We start from the raw sequence: 22642 nt of genomic DNA, 5'->3' as shown, positions 1-22642 counted from the left end.
ACATGCATGCACATGTGAGACTCCCCATGCTGTGCGCACAGAGTACTGGTAGCAGCAGGGAGGAGCAATCTGCCCCTGACGTGACCTCCACATCAACCTGCAAAGTTTTCAAGTTGCCATGAGCCAGGGGGGGGGGGGGGAGCCAACAAAATGGCTGTTTCTACTAAAACTGAAACTACATTCCATAAATGTTTCTTTTACTGATTGTATCCTAGGTTACCGAAGAGGGGAAACAGGGTCATGAGCAGCGAAGGGCTGCAAAAACATTTCTACCACATTGTGGGCATGGTTTATTGTTTGAGTGTGGCTTGATGGTCATGTGACCAGGCAGGAGTGGCTTGCCAACAATGTGAGCAGGTGGGAGTGGCTTGACAATCACATGACCAGGGGTAGCTTAAAGATCATATGACTGGGTGGGAATGGTTTACCAACCAAGATAAGTTTTCAGATAGGTGCATGGACTCTTTTTCAGTTGATTAAGTGATTATTTGAATAGCCACAAAAAGGACAAATGATAGACAGCATTATTTGTTGAGGAGCACAGTAACATTTTAAGGTTTTGTACTGAACCCACAAGGTTCAGTATGATAACAGATTAGGCAAGTAGCTCAATTTGCTTTAATTGCTATAAAAGTTTAGTCCTAGATAATGATTAAAATGATTAAAGCATTTATGAGTAAAACATACTATTTAATTATTCCCTATTTAAAAAGTAATTAAGGATCATACTAAGGTACTACAGAAGGAAGGACAATAAAAAACTTTTAAGTATTCAATAAGTAGTGCATAATCTTACTACCCCCCACTGCGTCCCCCTCCCCCCCCATATAGTTTTATGTATGGTATGCTCGTGTTCCATGGTTTTTAAATGTTGGGTTTTTAATGTGTTTTCTTTTAAACATTAGATTGTACATTCTACATTGTTTTATTATTGTTGTGAGCTGCCCCGAGTCTGCAGAGAGGGGCGTCATACAAATCTATTTTTTTATTATTATTATTATTATTATTATTATTATTATTATTATTATTACTGGTTATGAGGATGTGCAGCCTCTGTGGCCTAAGTTTTGACTGCATCAGAGTACAGTGATCCCCCGTTTATTGCGTCCCCAACCATTGCGAACAGGGTACTTCGCGATTTTTGAGCAATTGCTACCATCTCGATCGTTGCGAAACGCTTTACATGGTACTTCGCGATTTTTGAGCAATTGCTACCATCTCGATTGTTGCGAAACGCTTTACAGGCTACATCGCGATTTTTCAAAAAAAAAAAAAAGTTAAAAATACAGTACTTGCCCGTTTTTTCCCGCCCAAACTGACCAAACTGACGTGTGGCATTGCTGGTTGGCCGAAATCTCGGCCAATCAGCTTTGCCATTGCAATGGCAATGGTGATACAGCAAAATTTCAGCCAATCACCATTGTCATTGCTGATGGGCAGAAATCTCGGCCAATCAGTGATTTGCTTTGCTTTCCTTTGCAACTTGCAACTTGTGCAGCCGTTTCTGTCTTGGAACTTTGTGAGCTGTTGGTCGGAGCTGTTTCTTGCATTGGAGCTCTGTCTTGGATCTGTTTCTTCGATCTCTTGCTTGGAGCTCTGTCTTGGATCTGTTTCTTCGATCTCTTGCTTGGAGCTCTTTCTTGGATCTGTTTCTTCGAGCTCTTGCTTGGAGCTCTTTCTTGGATCTGTTTCTTCGATCTCTTGCTTGGAGCTCTTTTGTGAAGACTTCGTGGAAGATGGCACCTAAACGTTCCATGCGGAGTGGAGCCGGCGATGCTAAAAAGAGCAGGAAGATGCTGACAATTAAGGAAAAGATTGAACTTTTGGACATGCTGAAAGCGGGACATTCTAATGTAGAGGTTGGTCGGCATTATGGGATCAACGAATCGACTGTGCGATACATTAGGAAAGAGGAGAAGAAGATAAGGCAAAGTTCTCTGATATCATTCAACAAGGGTGCAAAAAGAATAGTGACGCCTAGAAACAAACGGCTTATGAAGATGGAAGCTGCTTTGTCTGTGTGGGTACAAGACTGCCGCAAAAAGAGCATTGCTTTGGATACCAACACTATAAGAACCAAGGCACAACAATTGTACAACCGTCTTGAAGACACAGAAGGAGGCGATGCAGATGAGGGAAACGCAGGTAAGGGCTGAGGTTTTTTATTCTGTCATTACATACTGTATTTAAGTGTTAAGTGTTAAGGGTGGAAGGATGGATGGATGGAAGGAGGGAGGGATGGATGGAGGGAGGGAGGGAGGGAGAGAAGGGAGGGAGGGAGAGAAGGAGGGAGTGATGGAAGGAGGGATGGATGGATGGATGGAGAGAGGGAGGGATGTTAGGAGGGAGGGAGAGAAAGGAGGGAGGGAGGGAGAGAAGGGAAGGAGGGAGGGAGGGAGAGAAGGAGGGAGTGATGGAAGGATGGATGGAGGGAGGGAGGGATGTTAGGATGGAGGGAGAGAAGGGAGGGAGAGAAGGAGGGAGTGATGGAAGGATGGAGGGAGGGAGGGATGTTAGGAGGGAGGGAGGGAGAGAAGGAGGGAGTGATGGAAGGAGGGAGGGAGGGAGGGATGTTAGGAGGGAGGGAGAGAAGGGAGGGAGAGAAGGGAGGGAGAGAAGGAGGGAGTGATGGAAGGATGGATGGATGGAGGGAGGGAGGGATGTTAGGAGGGAGGGAGGGAGAGAAGGGAGGGAGGGATGGAAAGACTGTATGCTTTCATTCAAGTCACTTCTCTCTCCCTTTCCTGTCATTCTCTGTAGATGACTCTGAAGACCCCCAGCCATCAACATCTTCTGCTTCTTCAGCCCCAGCCACATTCACAGCAAGCAAAGGGTGGTTTGACAGATTTCAACGGCGCTATGGCCTGAAGAGTGTGTCATTGCATGGAGAAGCTGCCTCAGCAGATACAGGTGCAGCTGAAAACTTTGTCCGGCACACCTTTAGAGATCTAATTGCAGAAGGGGACTACCATCCAGAACAGGTGTTCAACATGGATGAAACAGGCCTGTTCTGGAAGAGGATGCCTTCACGGACTTTCTTGATGCAAGATGAAGCCAAAGCCCCTGGCTTTAAGGCCATGAAAGATAGAGTGACTTTGGTCATGTGTGGGAATGCAGCAGGCTTTTTGCTGAAGCCAGGGCTAATTTATAAGTCACAAAATCCAAGAGCCCTCAAGAACAGAAATAAGAATGCATTGCCAGTGTACTGGATGCATAATCCTAAAGCATGGATTACAAAACCCCTCACGCGGGACTGGTTTCATCACTGCTTCATCCCACAGGTGCAGGTTTATTTGGCTGCCAAAGGACTAGATTTCAAAGTGCTTCTCCTAATGGACAATGCCGGAGGCCATGATGATCTGGCAGATGAACATGATGGGGTGCAAGTCGAATTCTTGCCACCAAACACCACATCGCTTATCCAGCCGATGGATCAAGGTATTATCCGCGCATTTAAGGCACTGTACACGCGCAATTCTCTTGGAAGCATCGTGGCAGCAATGGATGCTGATGCAAACTTCACATTGAAGGCCTACTGGCGTCAGTACACAATTGCATCTTGTCTGACGAACATTCAGAGTGCCTTAGTGGATATGAAGTCGCAGACAATGAATGCCTGCTGGAAGAAATTGTGGCCAGAAGTGGTGCATGATCACAGGGGATTTGCTCCCGAAGAAATCCAAGATGCTGCAGTCCAGAAGTCTGTGAAGCTGGCACAGGCACTGGGTGGAGAAGGCTTCGTTGACATGACACCAGCGGAAGTCAATGGTTTGATAGATGAGCATGGCCTACCGCTGACAGACAAAGATCTGGAGGAGCTGACCAGGTCAGCGAGTGAAGAAGAGGAGGGAGTTGTAGAAGCTGAGGAAGAAGAAGATGTTGGCCTAACGCTAGAGCGGCTTGCAGAAATGAACAGAACTGCTGCACATCTGCAACGCATGGCGGAACTTTGGGATCCCAACATGACTCGCTCTATACACTTTAAGGCCTCCCTTGACAACACCATTGCACCATACAGAGCCTTGTTAGCCAAGCAAAAGAAAACGCGCCAACAACTGCCCATAACTATGTTTCTCACGAAAACCAAGAGGTCTGCCACAACATCACCTGCAGCGTCCATTGTAGACATGGTGATAGAAGAAGATCCCGATTTATCCTAGTTATGCTAACCCCCCAAAAAAATGTAAAAATGTAAATAAATATTTTTATTTTTTCTATCAGGATGACTAAGTGTTATTCAATGTGTACAGTACAGGTTACAGGTACAGGTAGAGGTACAGTAAGGGGATGGGAAATGGTAATTTGTGGGTTGAAAGTGTTGGGACTGAGTGGCATAGAGAAGAATGAATGAATGACTGAGTGAATGAAATTCAAACACAGGTGAGGGCTGGGGTTTTTTATTCTGTCATTGTTTAAGTGCTTTTTACTAAAGGAAGGAGGGAGGGATGGAAGGAGGACATGAGAGCCAAAAACCAGGTAAAAAATGGACTTTAAAATCAAAAGTGGCAGGTTTACTCACTGAGAGCTAGGAACTTGACCAGAAGAAACCCTGTAAAAAATGGACTTTAAAATCAAAAGTGGCAGGTTTACTCACTGAGAGCTAGGAACTTGACCAGAAGAAACCCTGTTAAAAATGGACTTTAAAATCAAAAGTGGCAGGTTTTACTCACTGAGAGCTAGGAACTTGACCAGAAGAAACCCTGTTAAAAATGGACTTTAAAATCAAAAGTGGCAGGTTTACTCACTGAGAGCTAGGAACTTGACCAGAAGAAACCCTGTTAAAAATGGACTTTAAAATCAAAAGTGGCAGGTTTACTCACTGAGAGCTAGGAACTTGACCAGAAGAAACCCTGTTAAAAATGGACTTTAAAATCAAAAGTGGCAGGTTTTACTCACTGAGAGCTAGGAACTTGACCAGAAGAAACCCTGTTAAAAATGGACTTTAAAATCAAAAGTGGCAGGTTTACTCACTGAGAGCTAGGAACTTGACCAGAAGAAACCCTGTTAAAAATGGACTTTAAAATCAAAAGTGGCAGGTTTTACTCACTGAGAGCTAGGAACTTGACCAGAAGAAACCCTGTTAAAAATGGACTTTAAAATCAAAAGTGGCAGGTTTAACTCACTGAGAGCTAGGAACTTGACCAGAAGAAACCCTGTTAAAAATGGACTTTAAAATCAAAAGTGGCAGGTTTACTCACTGAGAGCTAGGAACTTGACCAGAAGAAACCCTGTTAAAAATGGACTTTAAAATCAAAAGTGGCAGGTTTTACTCACTGAGAGCTAGGAACTTGACCAGAAGAAACCCTGTTAAAAATGGACTTTAAAATCAAAAGTGGCAGGTTTACTCACTGAGAGCTAGGAACTTGACCAGAAGAAACCCTGTTAAAAATGGACTTTAAAATCAAAAGTGGCAGGTTTTACTCACTGAGAGCTAGGAACTTGACCAGAAGAAACCCTGTTAAAAATGGACTTTAAAATCAAAAGTGGCAGGTTTTACTCACTGAGAGCTAGGAACTTGACCAGAAGAAACCCTGTTAAAAATGGACTTTAAAATCAAAAGTGGCAGGTTTACTCACTGAGAGCTAGGAACTTGACCAGAAGAAACCCTGTTAAAAATGGACTTTAAAATCAAAAGTGGCAGGGTTTACTCACTGAGAGCTAGGAACTTGACCAGAAGAAACCCTGTTAAAAATGGACTTTAAAATCAAAAGTGGCAGGTTTACTCACTGAGAGCTAGGAACTTGACCAGAAGAAACCCTGTTAAAAATGGACTTTAAAATCAAAAGTGGCAGGTTTTACTCACTGAGAGCTAGGAACTTGACCAGAAGAAACCCTGTTAAAAATGGACTTTAAAATCAAAAGTGGCAGGTTTTACTCACTGAGAGCTAGGAACTTGACCAGAAGAAACCCTGTTAAAAATGGACTTTAAAATCAAAAGTGGCAGGTTTTACTCACTGAGAGCTAGGAACTTGACCAGAAGAAACCCTGTTAAAAATGGACTTTAAAATCAAAAGTGGCAGGTTTTACTCACTGAGAGCTAGGAACTTGACCAGAAGAAACCCTGTTAAAAATGGACTTTAAAATCAAAAGTGGCAGGTTTTACTCACTGAGAGCTAGGAACTTGACCAGAAGAAACCCTGTTAAAAATGGACTTTAAAATCAAAAGTGGCAGGTTTTACTCACTGAGAGCTAGGAACTTGACCAGAAGAAACCCTGTTAAAAATGGACTTTAAAATCAAAAGTGGCAAGTTTACTCACTGAGAGCTAGGAACTTGAGAGCAGGAAAAAACCATGAAAAATAACCATTGCCAGCCTCCGAACTGCCGTCGCCCCACCGTCTGCGCACGCGCGGACTTAAAATAATTTTTAAAAAAGATCGCGCATGCGCAGACGGTGTTTTTACTTCCGCAGCGCTACTTCGCGAAATTTCGCTCATTGCGGAGGGTCCTGGAACGGAACCCTCGCAATAACCGGGGGATCACTGTATTGCTGAAATGTAGCTCTTAATAAATCTTTATATTTTTTTTGGAGTTTGGCTCATGGTCATGAATTAATTAATTAATCAATCAATCAATTAATCTTTCGGAAACTTCACACCCCTTTTACAATGCTTTGACAAGCAACGTTAATTGGGAAGCCAGATTCAATAGTAGTAGACAGTCTTCCACATTTGGAAGCTATCATAGCCATTCATTTGAGTAGGACTGTAAACATTGTTTCGCCATAAAGCAGAAACTGTAGGCACTAGCTGAACATCTACCTTGGTAGAGAGGCACTAAAGCACATGTAGTCTGCCTCCAATTAAGTCACTTGAGCTGTGAAATGCCTTGAAAACAAAAGCAGAGCTTTGAACTACGATGAGAAAGAGACTAAAAAAAAAATCAGTGCAAGAGATAAACTAAAGGGATCATGTCATCAAAGCACACAATCTTGGTTAACAGTCTTCCAAAATATTATTTCAGATTAATTTGATCTTCAAAGGCAGACCTGTTAATGGATATTGTGTTCTTAAGTTCTGAAGCGCATGCCATTTGGTGTGCTCCAACGTGCCAAAATGTCTTCCTCCACTGCAAGTTGTCGAATTGGAATAGCAGGAAGATATTTATCAGCTCACAGACTTTTCTGATCAAAAAAGTAGAGTAAAATTTTCAAATGCAGTTATAAATAAAAGAGCCTTTGCAAAGCATTTATTTGTTTACACAATTCATCATCTGTTCTTTGTCATAATCATATTAATCCTAAAGCAGTGATACAAAATTGCATTAAAATCTTTAAATAGTGGGGTCCCAGCATTTTATAACTAGGGCCAAAGCAAATGAAGTTATGAGAGAACTGATTAAATTAAAAGTTGCAAGCTTGCATAATTTGAATTTGTCTTAATGAAACAGATTTGCTTGGAGGGCACTTTTCTCTAGGACTACTATATATAGCAAATTCTGAGAAATGGTTAAGAGGCCATCTCTGTCCAGAGTTTGGAAGGCTCATCCATTTGAGAAAAGCAACCCTTCAAGAGAAATATGAGGACTCTGCTCTGTGAGTTAATAGTCAGACAGTATAATATAATGCAATAATATTTTAATGTCTTCTACTAAAGGTGATTAGCTATCATGTGAACATACAAGTGGTGGGCTCCTATGAGTATGGTCAAGTAGGCAGAACCAGTAGAAAACTTTTGGCAAGCCCCCGAGCCCCCCAGGCCGGCTGCGACGTTTTAAAACACGCGCGCCGCTTTGCAGCTGTCTCCTGAAGCCGAACGCTAACTTCCGCGTTCGGCGGCAGCGGGTTTTTTTGTTGTTGCACGGATTAATTGACTTTACATTGTTTCCTATGGGAAACAATGTTTCGTCATACGAGCGTTCCGACTTACGAGCCTCCTTCCGGAACCAATTAGTCTTGTAAGTCGGGGTTCTACTGTACTGTCCTAATCTTAATATAATATAAACACATCATAAAAATATAATTCCATAATATAAATTTAAGGTTTGTTGTTTTAGGATTGGTTTGGGAATTGCCTACTCACTGGTAGACAGACCACATTTAGGGTACCCATAAATTCTCTGTTAGTTTTTTGAGCTATCAAATCTGGGCAAAAATTTGAAGAAGAAGCAAAAAGTAAAATTTATTTCTGTCTCTTTGCTGCCATCTAGTGATTATCCAACCTTTTGCAGCCTGAATCCAATAACACTGGTGGTATGTACCGTTATCCACCTATTCTTGTTCTTATGCAGTTGAAAAAAAATTGGTTTGTTCTACTTATGTCCTTTATATTTCTAATAAATGAAATGAATAATTATCAGTCTTAAACCCTTTTCATTCACTTATGTTATATTTACTGAACTGTGGTGACACAGTGGTTAGAATGCAGTATTGCCAGTGGTCGGTTTTTTAAAAATCTATTTTTTAAAAAACTTACCAGTTCTGTGGGTATGACTTGGTGGTCATGGCATGGCTTGGTGGGCATTCCAGGGGAAGGATACTGCAAAATCTCCATTTCCTCCTGATCATCTGGGACTTGGAAGGCAGAGAATAAATTCTTGTGAAGCATTTATACTTTGAGCTAATCTGGATCAAAAAGTATTCATATGACATTTCTTAATTCTACAAGTTAAGAATGCAAAGGGATACTAAGCAAGATTGCTTTAATACTGGCTTAGAGGAAATCTACCTGTGTTATGCCTTTATTATTTTTCAATGAGCCTTACGAATTAAATTGTATTGTGAAGAAGGCTGGTCGTTGGGGCTCTTAATCAAAACAGTAGTTGACAAGTGACTGGTTAATATCTCTGATTTTTTTTATTATTATTACTGCTGAATAGGGCAATATTTTTTTACATTTTATCTGTCATGTCCTATGTCTGCAGGGCCCCATACTCACCCAAAGCAGTTGTCCCAAATGATCCGACAGTAGAAGCTGATGTTTTGCCCAATGAGGAGGAGGATAGAGGTGGGGCTCAAGAGTCTCCAAGCTCAACCGTCGGTTACAAGAGCTCGCCCCGTTGTTCAGGGCGCATCAGACGTAGGCTGGCGTATCTGGAGGATTTTGTATGCACCCCCTAGGGGAAGGGGGTGTCATGTCCTAGGCTAACAGCAGGGGGAGACATTTGGCGGGATTGTTCTAGTGTTCTCATTGGTTAATTGGGGAGTATAAATATCCTGTCAATTATGTTAGTTACCTCAGTTCTGTTGTTAAATAAAGTTGAGTTGTATCTGCTGTGGCTGTCCAGTGTCTTCACTACACTATCTTCTACAAGGGTGGGTCAAAAATAATGCCATTTTATTTAGGACAGGTATAATTACTAACACAGGGACATGTAGCATACATCAAAATGAAGCTAGTCTTCTGTGGATCACATCCCTATTTCTCACCATAGTCACCATTTCTCTCAATACCAATGTTCCACCTTCAATTGAGAGCGTGTATCCCTGCCTTGTAAAATTTTGTTGACTGTTCTTTGAGCCACTTCTTCACTGCAGTTTTTACTTCCTCGTCACTGGAATAATGTTTGCCTCTCAAACCCTCTACAGTGGTACCTCTATTTACGAACTTAATTCGTTACGTGACCAGGTACTTAACTAGAAAAGTTTGTAAGAAGAAGCAATTTTTCCCATAGAAATCAATGTACAAGCAAATAATGTGTGTGATTGGGGAAACCACAGGGAGGGTGGAAGCCCTGTTTCCTCCCAAGAGATTCCTAGAGAGCCCCATGGAGGCTTCTCCCTGACTTTTCTGGCCCTGTTTCCTCCCAGGAGATTTCTAGACGGGCCCCACAGAGGCTTCTCCCTGCCATTTCCCACCCTGTTTCCTCCCAGGAGATTCCTGGAGAGGCTTCTCCCTGTCTTTTCTGGCCCTGTTTCCTCCCAGGAGTGGTCTTCCAGTATCTTAGGGGTTGCCACAAAGAAGGAGTCAACCTATTCTCCAAAGCAGCCAAGGGTAGAACAAGACTCAATGGATGGAAACTAAACAAGGAGAGAAGTAACTTAGAACTAAGGAGAAATTTCCTGATGGTTAGAATAATTAATCAGTAGAACAGCTTGCCTCCAGAAGTTGTGAATGCCCAAACACTGGAAGTTTTTAAGCAGATGTTGGATAGCCATTTGTTTGAAGTAGTGTAGGGTTTCCTACTTAAGAAGGGGGTTGGACTAGAAAACCTCCAAGGTCCCTCCCAACTCTCCCATTATTATTATTATTATTATTAGATATTAGATAAGTCAAAAATGTAAACATATTGCAGAATACAATACAATATTCACTCGCAACAGAATACCCTACACAACTAGACTTACAATCCTATGTTTAGAAAGCTTAGAACTACGTCGCCTTAGCCCATAAAATCATCTGCTACAACATCCTTCCCGTCAATGACTACTTCAGTTTCAACCACAACAATACAAGAGCACACAACAGATCCAAACGTAATGTAAACCGCTCCAAATTCGACTGCAGGAAATACGACTTTAGTAACCAAGTAGTTGATGCATGGAACTCACTACCAGACTCTGTAGTATCATCGCCTAACCCCCAAAACATTACCCTTAGACTATCCACTGTTGACCTCTCCCGATTCCTAAGAGGTCAGTAAGGGACGTGCATAAGTGCACCAGCGTGCCTTCTGTCCCCCCCGTCCTAATGTTTCTTTTTCTACTAGTATCATGTGTATGAATATTATTATATCTTTGCATACCACCAATATGTACTTGACAAAAGAAATAAATAAAATTAAATAAATAAATAATAAAACATACAATACAATACAATAAATACAATACAATACAATACAATACAACATGTTCGGCTCAGGACTTTCCAGAGAGAATTCCATTCAACTTCCAGAAGATTCAACCATGGTTAGCTTTCTAAGTCAGCAAAATCAACTCAGCCACCTAGCTTCCCCAGCATTCAGTCAGAGCTGAAGAAGCTTCTTGGATGAGAAGTGAAATATTTTTTTAAAAAAAACCCAGAAAGGCCAGTTGCCTCTTGAAAAAGCACCTTTGGGACCTGAATGACTCCACAGATATCCGCATATCTCCATAGACATCTAGCTAACCTGATTTTAAACCCTGCCTTTTTTTTTTTGCCGAAAAGTGTTCTGTCGGGCTCTCTGGTAGACTCCTCCCAAAAATTCACAGGTACAAATTTCAGACACACACACGTTTGAAAATTCAAAACAATGTTCTTTATAAGGAAAATTCACTTAAACCAAGCCCTCTTTTGGTATAGCAAAGAGCACTCGTCTCCAAACAAACTGGTAATTTGTACAAGTCCCTTATCAGTTCTGTGATACTTAGCTTGCAACTGTGAGGCAATTCACAGTCCTTCTTCTTTCACAAAGTGAAACACACTTTGCTCTGGTTTAGTTTCAAAGCGGGGAAAAATCAGCACACAAAAGGTCAAAGTCAGTAAAGCAGTCACGAAACACAACGAACAGATAATCCTCCACAATGGCCAAACCCACAGCCTGCTATTTATAGCAGCCTCACTAATCACCACAGCCCCACCCAACCACAGGTGGCCTCATTTTCTTTGGTAATAATCTCTCAGTTGTTGTTGCCTATGCATTGCTCTCCGCATGCGTGGCTGTATTATTAACTCTTGTTCTGAATCCAAGGAGGAGCTAGATAATTGATCTCCTTCTGAGCTGTCTGCCACACTCTCCTCCTCCCTGTCACTCATGTCTTCTTGGTCAGAGGAACCTTCTTCATCAGATTCCACCGGGGGGGGGGCAAAACAGGCCTGCAGCATGTGGATGTCTCCCCCACATCCACAGTCCTTGGGGCAGGAGCTGGGCCAAAGCTAACCACAACAAAAAGCAAGATACATTTTTGAGACTCTTCTAAAATAGGTGAACATATTCATTCTTCCTATCCAAATAATTTCCCCTGATCTTAAATAAGTTTTTTTTTTCAAATACGGTGAATTCAAGATGATGACTTAGAAAGTTGATAAAGAAAAAATTGCCATTTAATAATTTTGGCCCAACATCTTCAATCAAGGGACATAGATATCAAAGATACAGTTTTTGGAAGTGATTAAAAAAACCAGAGCCAATATTAAAGCAGTAATAAAACAAAAGGTGCCCCAGGGAGTTAAGGGTTTTTAAACAAGCTTGTCAAAAAAGTGTAATAATGTTGTCAGATCAATTTGCCACCTAGTGAAGGTTTAATGTGATAAAGCTTCAAAGTGGAAGTTTTTAGCAGATTATGTTTTGAAAACTGCCACTCAGGAACTAAAGTCATAAGTAACAAATTACAAGATACCAATCACAGAGCTAAAGATGCTGCAATAACCCACCATGTTTGATTTGCAAGAGATCCCATATCTTACTTCCCTTGGAGAAAACAGCACACTAAATTGGAACCGCCCCAAATCAATGAAGTTTAATTTCTATTAGAGAGGGGGAGAAAGACATGTTGGTTGTGCAAATTGTGACTCATAATGAAAAATTAAGTAAGGCGGCACGATTTGCCAAAGATTGGAGTTTAGCATACCAAAACAAAATATATGGGGGTTTTGGGGCTCTTTGAGCTTGATTGTTTTCTAGAAGAAGTTTTGTTACCCAAATTAGGTAACATCACCAGTGCTAAACTAAGATTCAGATTAACAGAGTTGGAAGGGACCTTGTAGGTCATCTAGTCCAACCACCCTCTCAAGCAGGAGATCCAGCTTCAACCACAACAACACAAGAGCACACAACAGATTTAAACTTAATATTAACCGCTCCAAACTTGACTGTAAAAAATATGACTTCAGTAACCGAGTTGTTGAAGCATGGAACTCATTAACGAACTCCATAGTGTCATCCCCAAACCCCCAACACTTTACCCTTAGATTACCTACAGTTGACCTATCCAGATTCCTAAGAGGTCAGTAAGAGGCGAGTACAAGTGCACTAGAGTGCCTTCCGTCCCCTGTCCTATTGCTCTCCTATATCTCCTATACCTTTCTTCTATTCCTATATCTCTTCTATTCTTTCATTGATATGTTCTATTACTATATCTTCTTTTCTATTATTTCTTAGATATATTTTACTATGAGTATCTCCTCCATAACCTTCATCATGTATTTTACTATGTGTATATAGATATATACCCACTTAAACCCTCATTGTGTATTGGACAAAATAAATAAAATAAAATAAAAAAAATAAAAAATAAAAAAATAAAAAAATGAAAAAATAAAAATAAAAAAATAAAAAAATAAATAAAAAAATAAAAATAAAATAAAATAAAATAAAATAAAATAAAATAAAATAATTTAAAATCCATATTAAAATCATGCATATCTCTTGTGGCCAGATCTAGATGATACATTTTTGATCAATGGTCCCCTGTCCTATTGTTCTCCTATATCCTACACCATTTCTGACAAGTGGCAGTCCAATCTCTTCTTGAAAGTCTCAAGTGATGAAGCTCCCACAACTTCCAAAGGCAACTTCTGTTCCATTGGTTGATTGTCCTCGCTATCATAAAATTCCTCCTCATTTTTTAGGTTGAATCTCTCCTTGATCAGCTTCCATCCATTTTTCCTTGTCTGGCCTTCAGGTGCTTTGAAAGATGCACCCAGGGCCCTTCATTTTAACCCTGAGCTACAAATATTCTCCGTTATTGGGACAAAATTTGTGTGCGGAAAGCATAAGCATGTTTTTTTCATTTGTTCTTTCTATTTTGGAAACATCCATGAAAATACCTTCTACCTTCCTTCTATTCTACTAGTCTAGATAGAATGTGATTCATCACTTTGGTCAGTGAGGGAAGGGTGATTTATTAAAGGATCCACTCACATACTTTCAGTGAACGTTCAAGAGTTCAGGATCTTTTCCAGTATAAAAATGCTCAAGGGAAAGATATCACTTACAAAAAGCCTCTGTTTACCAATAGAAGAGAATATTTGTACTTCAGGATTGAACCTTCCTCCCTTATAATGGTTGCAGATAAGCATTCTAATGGAGATGGGTGCCTTCGTAGGATCTCCTATGAGAGTTTAATAGGTGCTAATAATTATTGTTCTTTACAGGCAAGTAAATGAAACATATATGAAATCATACTCTGTATATATCATTTCATATATATGAAATCAAACATATAGGAAATCAAATCAGTTACCCTGAGTCTTTTGGGATTGGGCAGATGCAAAGCTGTTCTGTCGAGCTCTCTGGTAGAATCCTCCCGAAAATTCACAGATACAAATTTCAGACACAAACACGTTTGAAAATTCAAAACAATGTTCTTTATACCGAAAATTCAAATAAACTAAGCACTCTTTTTGTATAATAAAGAGCACTCATCTCCAAACAAACTGGTAATTTGTACAAGTCCCTTATCAGTTCTGAGATACTTAGCTTGCAGCTGTGAGGCAATTCACAGTCCTTCTTTCACAAAGTGAAACGCACTATGCTCTGGTTTAGTTTCAAAGCAGGGAAAAATCAGCACACAACTGTCGAAGTCAGCAAGGCAGGCACGAAACACAACGATCAGATAATCCTCCACAATGGCCAAACCACAGCCCCACCCAACCACAGGTGGCCTCATTTTCTTTGATAATAATCTCTCAGTTGTTGCTGCCTATGCATCGCTCTCTGCATGCGTGGCTGTATCATTAACTCTTGTTCCGAATCCAAGGAGGAGCTAGATAATTGATCTCCTTCTGAGCTGTCTGCCACACTCTCCTCCTCCCTGTCACTCATGTCTTCTTGGTCAGAGGAGCCTTCATCAGCAGATTCCACTGGGAGCAAAACAGGCCTGCGGCATGTGGATGTCTCCCCCACATCCACATTCCTTGGGGCAGGAGCTTGGCCAGAGGTAACCACAACACCAAGCTAATTAAATAAATAATCAATAAATATACTTTATAGGTAATATTGATGATGGAGGGGGGAGAGAGACAGAGACAGAGAGAGATGATTCTTCCTCTTACACCAGGACTGAAATGCTCCAAGTTCGCTCATGCTTGTCAATTGTCAGAGAGGTGGTTGCGAAGAAAGCTTGAGGCTCTGCCCATCTGCCTAGATGCTGCCATTTGGGGTTTTTTTACCCTCTGTGCATGCACAGAATGCTTTATGCATGCACAGAGGATAAAAGAACCCAAATGGCAGCAACTGGGCAGGTGGGTCATGCTCCCTTTGGGACCAGCTCTCTGACAAATGACAGGCATGAGCAAACTAACTGCAGAGAGATTTAGAAAGGCAAGGAGTTTTTTCTTCTTCACTCAATTATTTTCGTTCAACTGAGAAATGTCTGCAAGGATTCTCAATCATCCAGGCAATGGTTGTCCCAAAGGTATTTTTTTCAAAAGGCAACTGACTCTTTTGGGGGTTTTTTTCCTCTGTGAAAATATTTTGCTTCACAACCAAGAAGGTAATGTTAGAACCAAAGAATCTTCTTGAAGCAGAACATTTTCAAAAGAGAAAAAACCCCAGCAGCAACGAAGTCCAGTTTCCTTTTGGAAAAAGCAACTTCAGGATTCAATTGTAGAATTCTCTGACTGCAGTTTTTATCATAGGATTCTGTTATGCCGGGCGTCACGTTACCAGCCCCAATTAAGTCTGAAGTGGAAATTCAAATGCACACTCTTTTGTAAAGTAAACAAAGGCAGTTTATCACAAGGAAAAAAATACGGTCCAAACGCACTTTTGTCAGCCAAAGTGCTCTCCCACAAACCACAAATTTTGAAGACTGTGATAAGCCAAAACAAAACCAAAACGGATAAAGGCAGCTGGGAAGATGTCACAGCCACCACCCCCTTCAACAGTCCTCAAGCCAAACTTAACTGCGAATTAGTAAAATCCTGAAACAGTTCAAAAAGTCCTTATAAAATACAGTTCCCTCTCTTTCCAAACAGATAATTTCCCACGCCGAGAGGCAACAATGCTAGCAATTTATCAGCAGCCCCTTTATCCTTATTGCCCCAGCCACAGGCGTTCTCCCTTATTTTCTATAATACTTGCCCAGTTGTTCTTTCCTTTTCACAAACCTGCGCCTGCGAGCATCTATGAATCCTTCTCTTTCTGATTCTAATGACAATGATGATGATTCATTAATGGGGTACTTAGCTAATGGGCTGCCTCCTCATCCAATGCTGCTTCACTCCCAGAAGCTTCCCTTGACACAGATGCTTCACTGTCGGAAGCTGTTAGCAGTATAACCAGCCTCTGATAATGTGAGGATTCTCCCACATCAACCCCCACAGTCCTCAGAGCAGGAGCTGGCCCAGAGCCAACCACAACAGGATTCAATTGGCAGAGTTTGTAAAGGGGACTGGACAAGTTCATGACTAATCAATGGTTACTCATTTTGGTGGCTCTTTTTTTTTTTTATTACAGGTAGTCCTTGATTCATTTAGCGACTGATGAAAGCTACAACGGCACTGAAAAAAGTGAGTTATGATTGGTTTTCACATTTATAATAGTTGCAGCATCTCCATGGTCATGTGATCTAAATTTAAGTGCTTAGCAACTGGCATGTGTTTATGACAGTTTCACTAACCTGAGGTCATGTGACAAAACATTTGTAACTTTCGGAGCAAACTTTCAAGAAGCACCATCAAGAATAGGATAGGATAGGATAGGATAGGACACAGCATGACATGACAGGACAGGACAGAATAAAATAGAATAGATGGGGGAATCAGTAGGGGAAAGCTGGATTTGTTCAATGACTACATGATTCACTTAAGAACTGCAGTGATTCACTTAGCAGTTATTTATTTATTTATTTACTTACTTACTTACTTACTTACTTACTTACTTACTTACTTACTTACTTACTTACTTACTTACTTTATTTATTTCATTTATATGCCACTCATTCTGAAACAGACTCTATGGTTCTTATAATTGCTTTATTTTAGCCATAAAAATGTTGGGTGTCAAGATTCCAGCAAATACACCCAACAAAATCAAAACTCCAAGGCAAGCATATTCTTCAAAGCATACATTTATTAGGCATGTCATATTGGCACATCTGGGGAAAACCCGACTCTGAAGAACTTGAGGTTTTCCCCACCCAAATCAAAACCCCAAAGTTTTTTCCCCCAGGTCACACATCCATCGCATGGTCCAACCAAGTCGCATCCTCCATCCTGGCTGGCTTTGGTCCTCACCTCTCCAACACCTGGTAGGACATCCTTGGCTCCCATGAGAAGGAAAGGCTCCAATTCAAGGAAAAGTCAAAACAGAATCTGGGATTACTTTTCCAGTATAAACTTATGTGAGCTGCCACTCACTTCATCAGAGGCATTGCAAAATTACTAATACCTCTCTCCTAGTCAAGCACAATATAGGCCATCATGAGCTATATTAATTTCTGAGCTTGTCTGAGCTAGAAGATAGATAGATAGATAGATAGATAGATAGATAGATAGATAGATAGATAGATAGATAGATGATAGATGATAGATGATAGATAGATAGATAGATAGATAGATGATAGATAGATAGATAGATAGATAGATGATAGATAGATAGATAGATAGATAGATAGATAGATAGATAGATAGATAGATAGATGATAGACAGACAGACAGACAGATAGACAGATAGACAGATACCAGGATCTTCTTTTGATGGAAATGCCAGATTGGGTGATAAATCCATTTTCAGATACTGAGGAAGATGGGGTGGCAGAGGAACAACTGTTAGAGCTGCAAAATGACATTGAGCTGAAGCCAAAGTTTAAGAAATCATGCCAAGAATTTTGGTTACAGAAGGAAAATTCTGATCCCTATGCTGCTCTATGGACAGTGGTTAAGAAGCTCCTTGTTGCATTTCCAACCTCATATTTGGTGGAACGTTGTTTCAGGGTAGTGATCCAACTTCTCTCCAAGCAAAGAAATTGACTCCAGATTACTGACTGTGATAATTTAAGATTCCTGCTAGGCGATTTAAAACCAGACATTGGGAAACTGGTATCACTTCATCAAACCCACCCATCACATTAAGAATTTGCTGGACAGTGAAGTAGGTATTAAATTGTACAGAGTTTACTAAGTTAGTAATTACTAAGGTTCTTCATTAATGATTATCAAACTTTGAAAAACTGTTTTCACTGGATCATGTTCAGCAATTTTGTTGAATTAACAAAAGATTTTTAAATTGGATTTTGAATAAATGTGCAATTAATTGTTATAGTTTTGAATTTCACTGGAACTATCTTGCTTAGTGGGTTATGCAAACCACTATTGTGAATAATGCTATTTATAGGGGGTGGGGTACGGACACTGAGGATGAGTTTGTAATACCAAGGGGGCAATAGACTGAAAAATTTTGGGAACCACTGTCATAGAGTAACTGGGATGAAAATAACCTAATATCTACTTAGTTGGTTTATTTTATTTTATTTTATTTTATTTTATTTTATTTTATTTTATTTTATTTTATTTTATTTTATTTTATTTTTTTTTTATTTATATGCCGCCCCTCTCCAAAAACTTGGGGCGGCTAACAGCAATCATAAACAGTGTACAATAATAATCCAATACTAAAAGCGAATTAAAAACCTCTTAATATAAAAAACCAAACATAAATACAAACATACCATGCATACAATTATAAAGGCCTAGGGGGGAAAGGAATCTTAATTCCCCCATGCCTGGTGACAGAGGTGGGTTTTAAGTAGCTTACGAATGGCAAGGAGGGTGGGGGCAATTCTAATCTCTGGGGGGAGTTGGTTCCAGAGGGCTGGGGCCACCACAGAGAAGGCTCTTCCCCTGGGTCCCACCAAGCGGCATTGCTTAGTTGATGGGACCCGGAGAAGACCCACTCTGTGGGACCTAACTGGTCGCTGGGATTCGTGCCGCAGAAGGCGGTCCCTGAGGTAATCTGGTCCGGTGCTATGAAGGGCTTTATAGGTCATAACCAACACTTTGAATTGTGACCGGAAACTGATCAGCAACCAATGCAGACTGTGTAGTGTTGGTGTAACATGGGCATATTTGGGAAAGCCCATGATTGCTCTTGCAGCTGCATCCTGCACGATCTGAAGTTTCCGAACACTTTTCAAAGGTAGCCCCATGTAGAGAGCATTACAGTAGTTGAGCATCGAGGTGATGAGGGCATGAGTGACTGTGAGCAGTGACTCCCGGTCCAAATAGGGTCGCAACTGGTGCACCAGGCGAACCTGGACGAACGCCCCCCTTGCCACAGCTGAAAGATGTTTCTCTAACGTGAGCTGTGGATCGAGGAGGACGCCCAAGTTGTGAACCCTCTCTGAGGGGGTTAGTGATTCCCCCCCCCCCCCAGGGTAATGGATGGACAGGTGGAATTGTCCTTGGGAGGCAAGTTTATGAGTTGATCTTATTTAAAGTAACCAGCATTGTTTATTTTTAAAAAAAACTGACATAGAACGTGAGAAAGAATCAGTTAATTATTTAGTGCATTATTTTAAAGTCAGTGCTAAAGCAACCCTTATCTTGACACCTAGAATTTATTTATTTATTTTATTTAATCCTCAGAGTGTGGCAGCATACAAATCTAATGAATTATTATTAATTATTATTATTTATTTATTTATTTGTTTGGATTTCTATGCCGCCCTTCTCCATAGACTCAGAGCGGCAAAGTCTGCAAAGAATTGCAAAGGAAATACTGCCATTGAGAAAACACTGATTCTTATAATCGGAGGACCAATCTAAGTGGTCTTCTTAGGGATTTTCTCCCTATTTGCTATTTCCTATTTTCTTAACAAGAAAAGACAGTTTTATGAAGGATCACCGAATAAGTCTTATTTTCCCTGTTTACTCAATATATCCACTATACAGAAGCATTTTGTCTGCTCATCTTCTTAAGTGATGCTGAAAATTTTCCCTCATTTGCTAAGTCAATGCATGGGAAGCCCAGAAGATGAATTGGTATTGAACAGAGAGGCTTCCAGATTCTATAAGAAAATAGAGTCTTTTTTAAAAAAAGAGGGAGAAACAATAAATGGAAAATAGAGCAGTTCCTATTGATTGTGTGATGTTTCCACCCCACCTCCTTAACTCAATTCTTCTGAACAGCTCTGTTCTTCCACCTGAAACATTTGACAATGAAAGCTGAAAGTGTTTTGCACCATCTACCATGTACCAATAGCTTGTTTGGAAATGGAATACCATATTTTTCAGAGTATAAGACACACCTTAGGTTTTGGGGAGGAAAATGGGTGGTGGTGGAAATCTGCCTACCAGATGAATATCTGGTCAGCACATTATTTCATCCCCTGGTTAGGTTTTTTTTTAAAAAAAACCTTATTTGGAGAGAGTAACAATGGAAGAGCTTGCAAGCCAGTAAGGGAGCATTGTTAGCACCTCATTAGGGATGGAAAGAAACATTCAGAGCAAGTTAGAGCAATGAAAAAAAAAACCTTGCAAAGACTTAGGGCTTGGAAAACATTCTTCGCAAAGAGTAACAATGAAAGAGCCTGCAAGGTAAGAACATCGTTAGGGCTGAAAAAAAAGCTTCGAAGAAAGCTACATTCAGATTATAAGGTGGATCCAAATTTTCAGCCTCTTTTAGGGAGGAAAAAGATGCATCTTATACTCCAAAAATACTGTAATTTATCATTATTATTATTATTTATTAGATTGGTATGCTGCCCTTCTCTGAAGGGTTTGGAGACATTCCCACCAGAAATGTGTTCCTGCTGGTTCAGACTGGTTCTATAGAACTGGTAGCAGGAATTTCCTCTCTGCTCGCCAAACCAGCAATAATGGCTGGCTGGACATGCCCCCAAACTAGCCCTCTTGGTGGTGCCATAGGCACCTCCATCTTGTTTTGCTTATTGCATGTTCAGAAGCTCATTTATTTATTTATTATTATTATTATTATTATTATTATTATTATTATTATTATTATTATTATTATTATTATTTAGATTTGCATGCCGCCCTTCTCCGTAGACTAGGGATGGCTCACAACAGTGATAGAAACAATACATAATGACAAATCTAATAATTAGAATCTAAAATAACAATAGTACAGTGGTACCTCATGATACGAACCCCTTGTGATACAAACCCCTTGTGATACGAACCCGGGGTTCGGAAATTTTTTGCCTCTTCTTACGAACTTTTTTCAGCTTACGAACCCACCACAGATCGCAAAATGGTGCTCCGCTGGGTGCCGCCGCCCAGCTGTCACCTTTTAAAACAGCCGTGTGCTTCTCGGCATTCTCCCGAACCCGAACCCAAACTTTTCGGGTTCAGGAGGCCACCGAGAAGTGCCTCTGCCTGGCTGTCACCTTCTGAAACAGCTGGGGGGCTTCTCGGCATTCTCCCGAACGCCGAACCCGGAAGTTCGGGTTCAGATTCTGGAGGCCGCCGAGAAGAGCCCAGCTGTTTCAGAAGGTTACAGCCAGCCGGCGCCGCTCAGCGGAGCGCCCTTTTTTGCAATCAGCGGTGGCGTTTCCGGCCAAACTGGAGGCTAGAAAGGAGGTGGGGAATCCCAATAGGGAATTCCATAGGCGGAGCTTTGACGTCACGAAGACTTCCTCTTTGGAAGGGCTTCCTCTTTGGAATGACGTAGCTGCTTACTTATATGAGTGGCCATATGGGTAGGTGGATTCTGAAGGGTCTTAGAAATTAACATTCTATCAAACCCCATACTCATTAACATTGATAATATTACCTAGTTTGGTGGGATTCAGCTGGTTTGAACTCTTTTGGGCAAAGAGGATGTTAATTTTCATCTGATTCACAGAACTGGTAGTTGCAAGGACTGGCTGATCCTGTCCATCCTACCCTGCCCCACCCTGTCCCTCCTAGAAGCTAGGAGCACAATGGCTCATGAGATTAGCATACTGTGTTTGAGATCTGGTTGTTGTTGTAGAGTAGGGTGAGCTCCTGTCACAGGCACCAGCTCCTGCCAACTCAGCAGATCGAAAGAGGGCAACCATGAGTAGATAAATGGGTACCACTTTGGTGGGCAATTTAATTGGGAGACAGAAGGGACTCCAACATAGAAACATAGAAGTCTGACGGCAGAAAAAGACCTCATGGTCCATCTAGTCTGCCTTTATACTATTTTCTGTATTTTATCTTAGGATGGATATATGTTTATCCCAGGCATGTTTAAATTCAGTTACTGTGGATTTATCTACCACGTCTGCTGGAAGTTTGTTCCAAGGAGCTACTACTCTTTCAGTAAAATCATATTTTCTCATGTTGCCTTTGATCTTTCCCCAACTAACCTCAAATTGTGTCCCCTTGTTCTTGTGTTCACTTTCCTATTAAAAACACTTCCCTCCTGAACCTTATTTAACCCTTTAACATATTTAAATGTGTCGATCATGTCCCCCCTTTTCTTTCTGTCCTCCAGACTATACAGATTGAGTTCATTAAGTCTTTCCTGATACGTTTTATGCTTAAGACCTTCCACCATTCTTGTAGCCCGTCTTTGGACCCATTCAATTTTGTCAATATCTTTTTGTAGGTGAGGTCTCCAGAACTGAACACAGTATTCCAACAGTGTAGTAGTAGTAGTACCTGGCTAGAAACTAGGAGGCCTGTCTTAGGCCCAAAGCCATTTGAGTGATTATGTGTCACTCATATTTTCTTCTTCCTGGGAAGAAAGAAGTGTTAAATTACTTCCAAAATTAGTTGCCAAGAAAATTGCAGAGGGCAATCATCAGGAATCACAACTGACTTGACAACAAATGTTTCACTTCTGTTGCTGAC

At 40.8% G+C, this 22642-nt stretch overlaps 1 protein-coding gene and 1 long non-coding RNA gene across 3 annotated transcripts in view; both read left to right on the top strand.

Moving 5' to 3' along the window:
• Positions 1 to 22642, top strand: part of LOC139158415 (uncharacterized) — a 57246-nt gene that overhangs the window by 2720 nt on the left and 31884 nt on the right. Inside the window, exons 2-3 of one of the 2 annotated variants that reach the window (XR_011557688.1) lie at positions 16317 to 16369; positions 17699 to 17718. This is a non-coding gene — a long non-coding RNA (uncharacterized lncRNA). Of the gene's footprint in view, positions 1 to 16316; positions 16370 to 17698; positions 17719 to 22642 lie in introns of those variants that run through there. The other variant, XR_011557687.1, reaches the window with a different exon arrangement.
• Positions 1679 to 13448, top strand: LOC139163236 (tigger transposable element-derived protein 1-like). The gene is made up of 3 exons (XM_070744190.1): positions 1679 to 2145; positions 2761 to 3105; positions 13294 to 13448. The coding sequence occupies exons 1-3, from the start codon at positions 1737 to 1739 to the stop codon at positions 13446 to 13448; spliced, it is 909 nt and encodes a 302-aa protein (XP_070600291.1). The 5' UTR covers positions 1679 to 1736.

This window comes from Erythrolamprus reginae, chromosome 2, assembly GCF_031021105.1.
Source record: "Erythrolamprus reginae isolate rEryReg1 chromosome 2, rEryReg1.hap1, whole genome shotgun sequence".
In the NCBI taxonomy this organism is placed as follows: Eukaryota; Metazoa; Chordata; class Lepidosauria; order Squamata; family Dipsadidae; genus Erythrolamprus; species Erythrolamprus reginae.
This window is presented reverse-complemented; position numbering and strand designations above follow the sequence as displayed.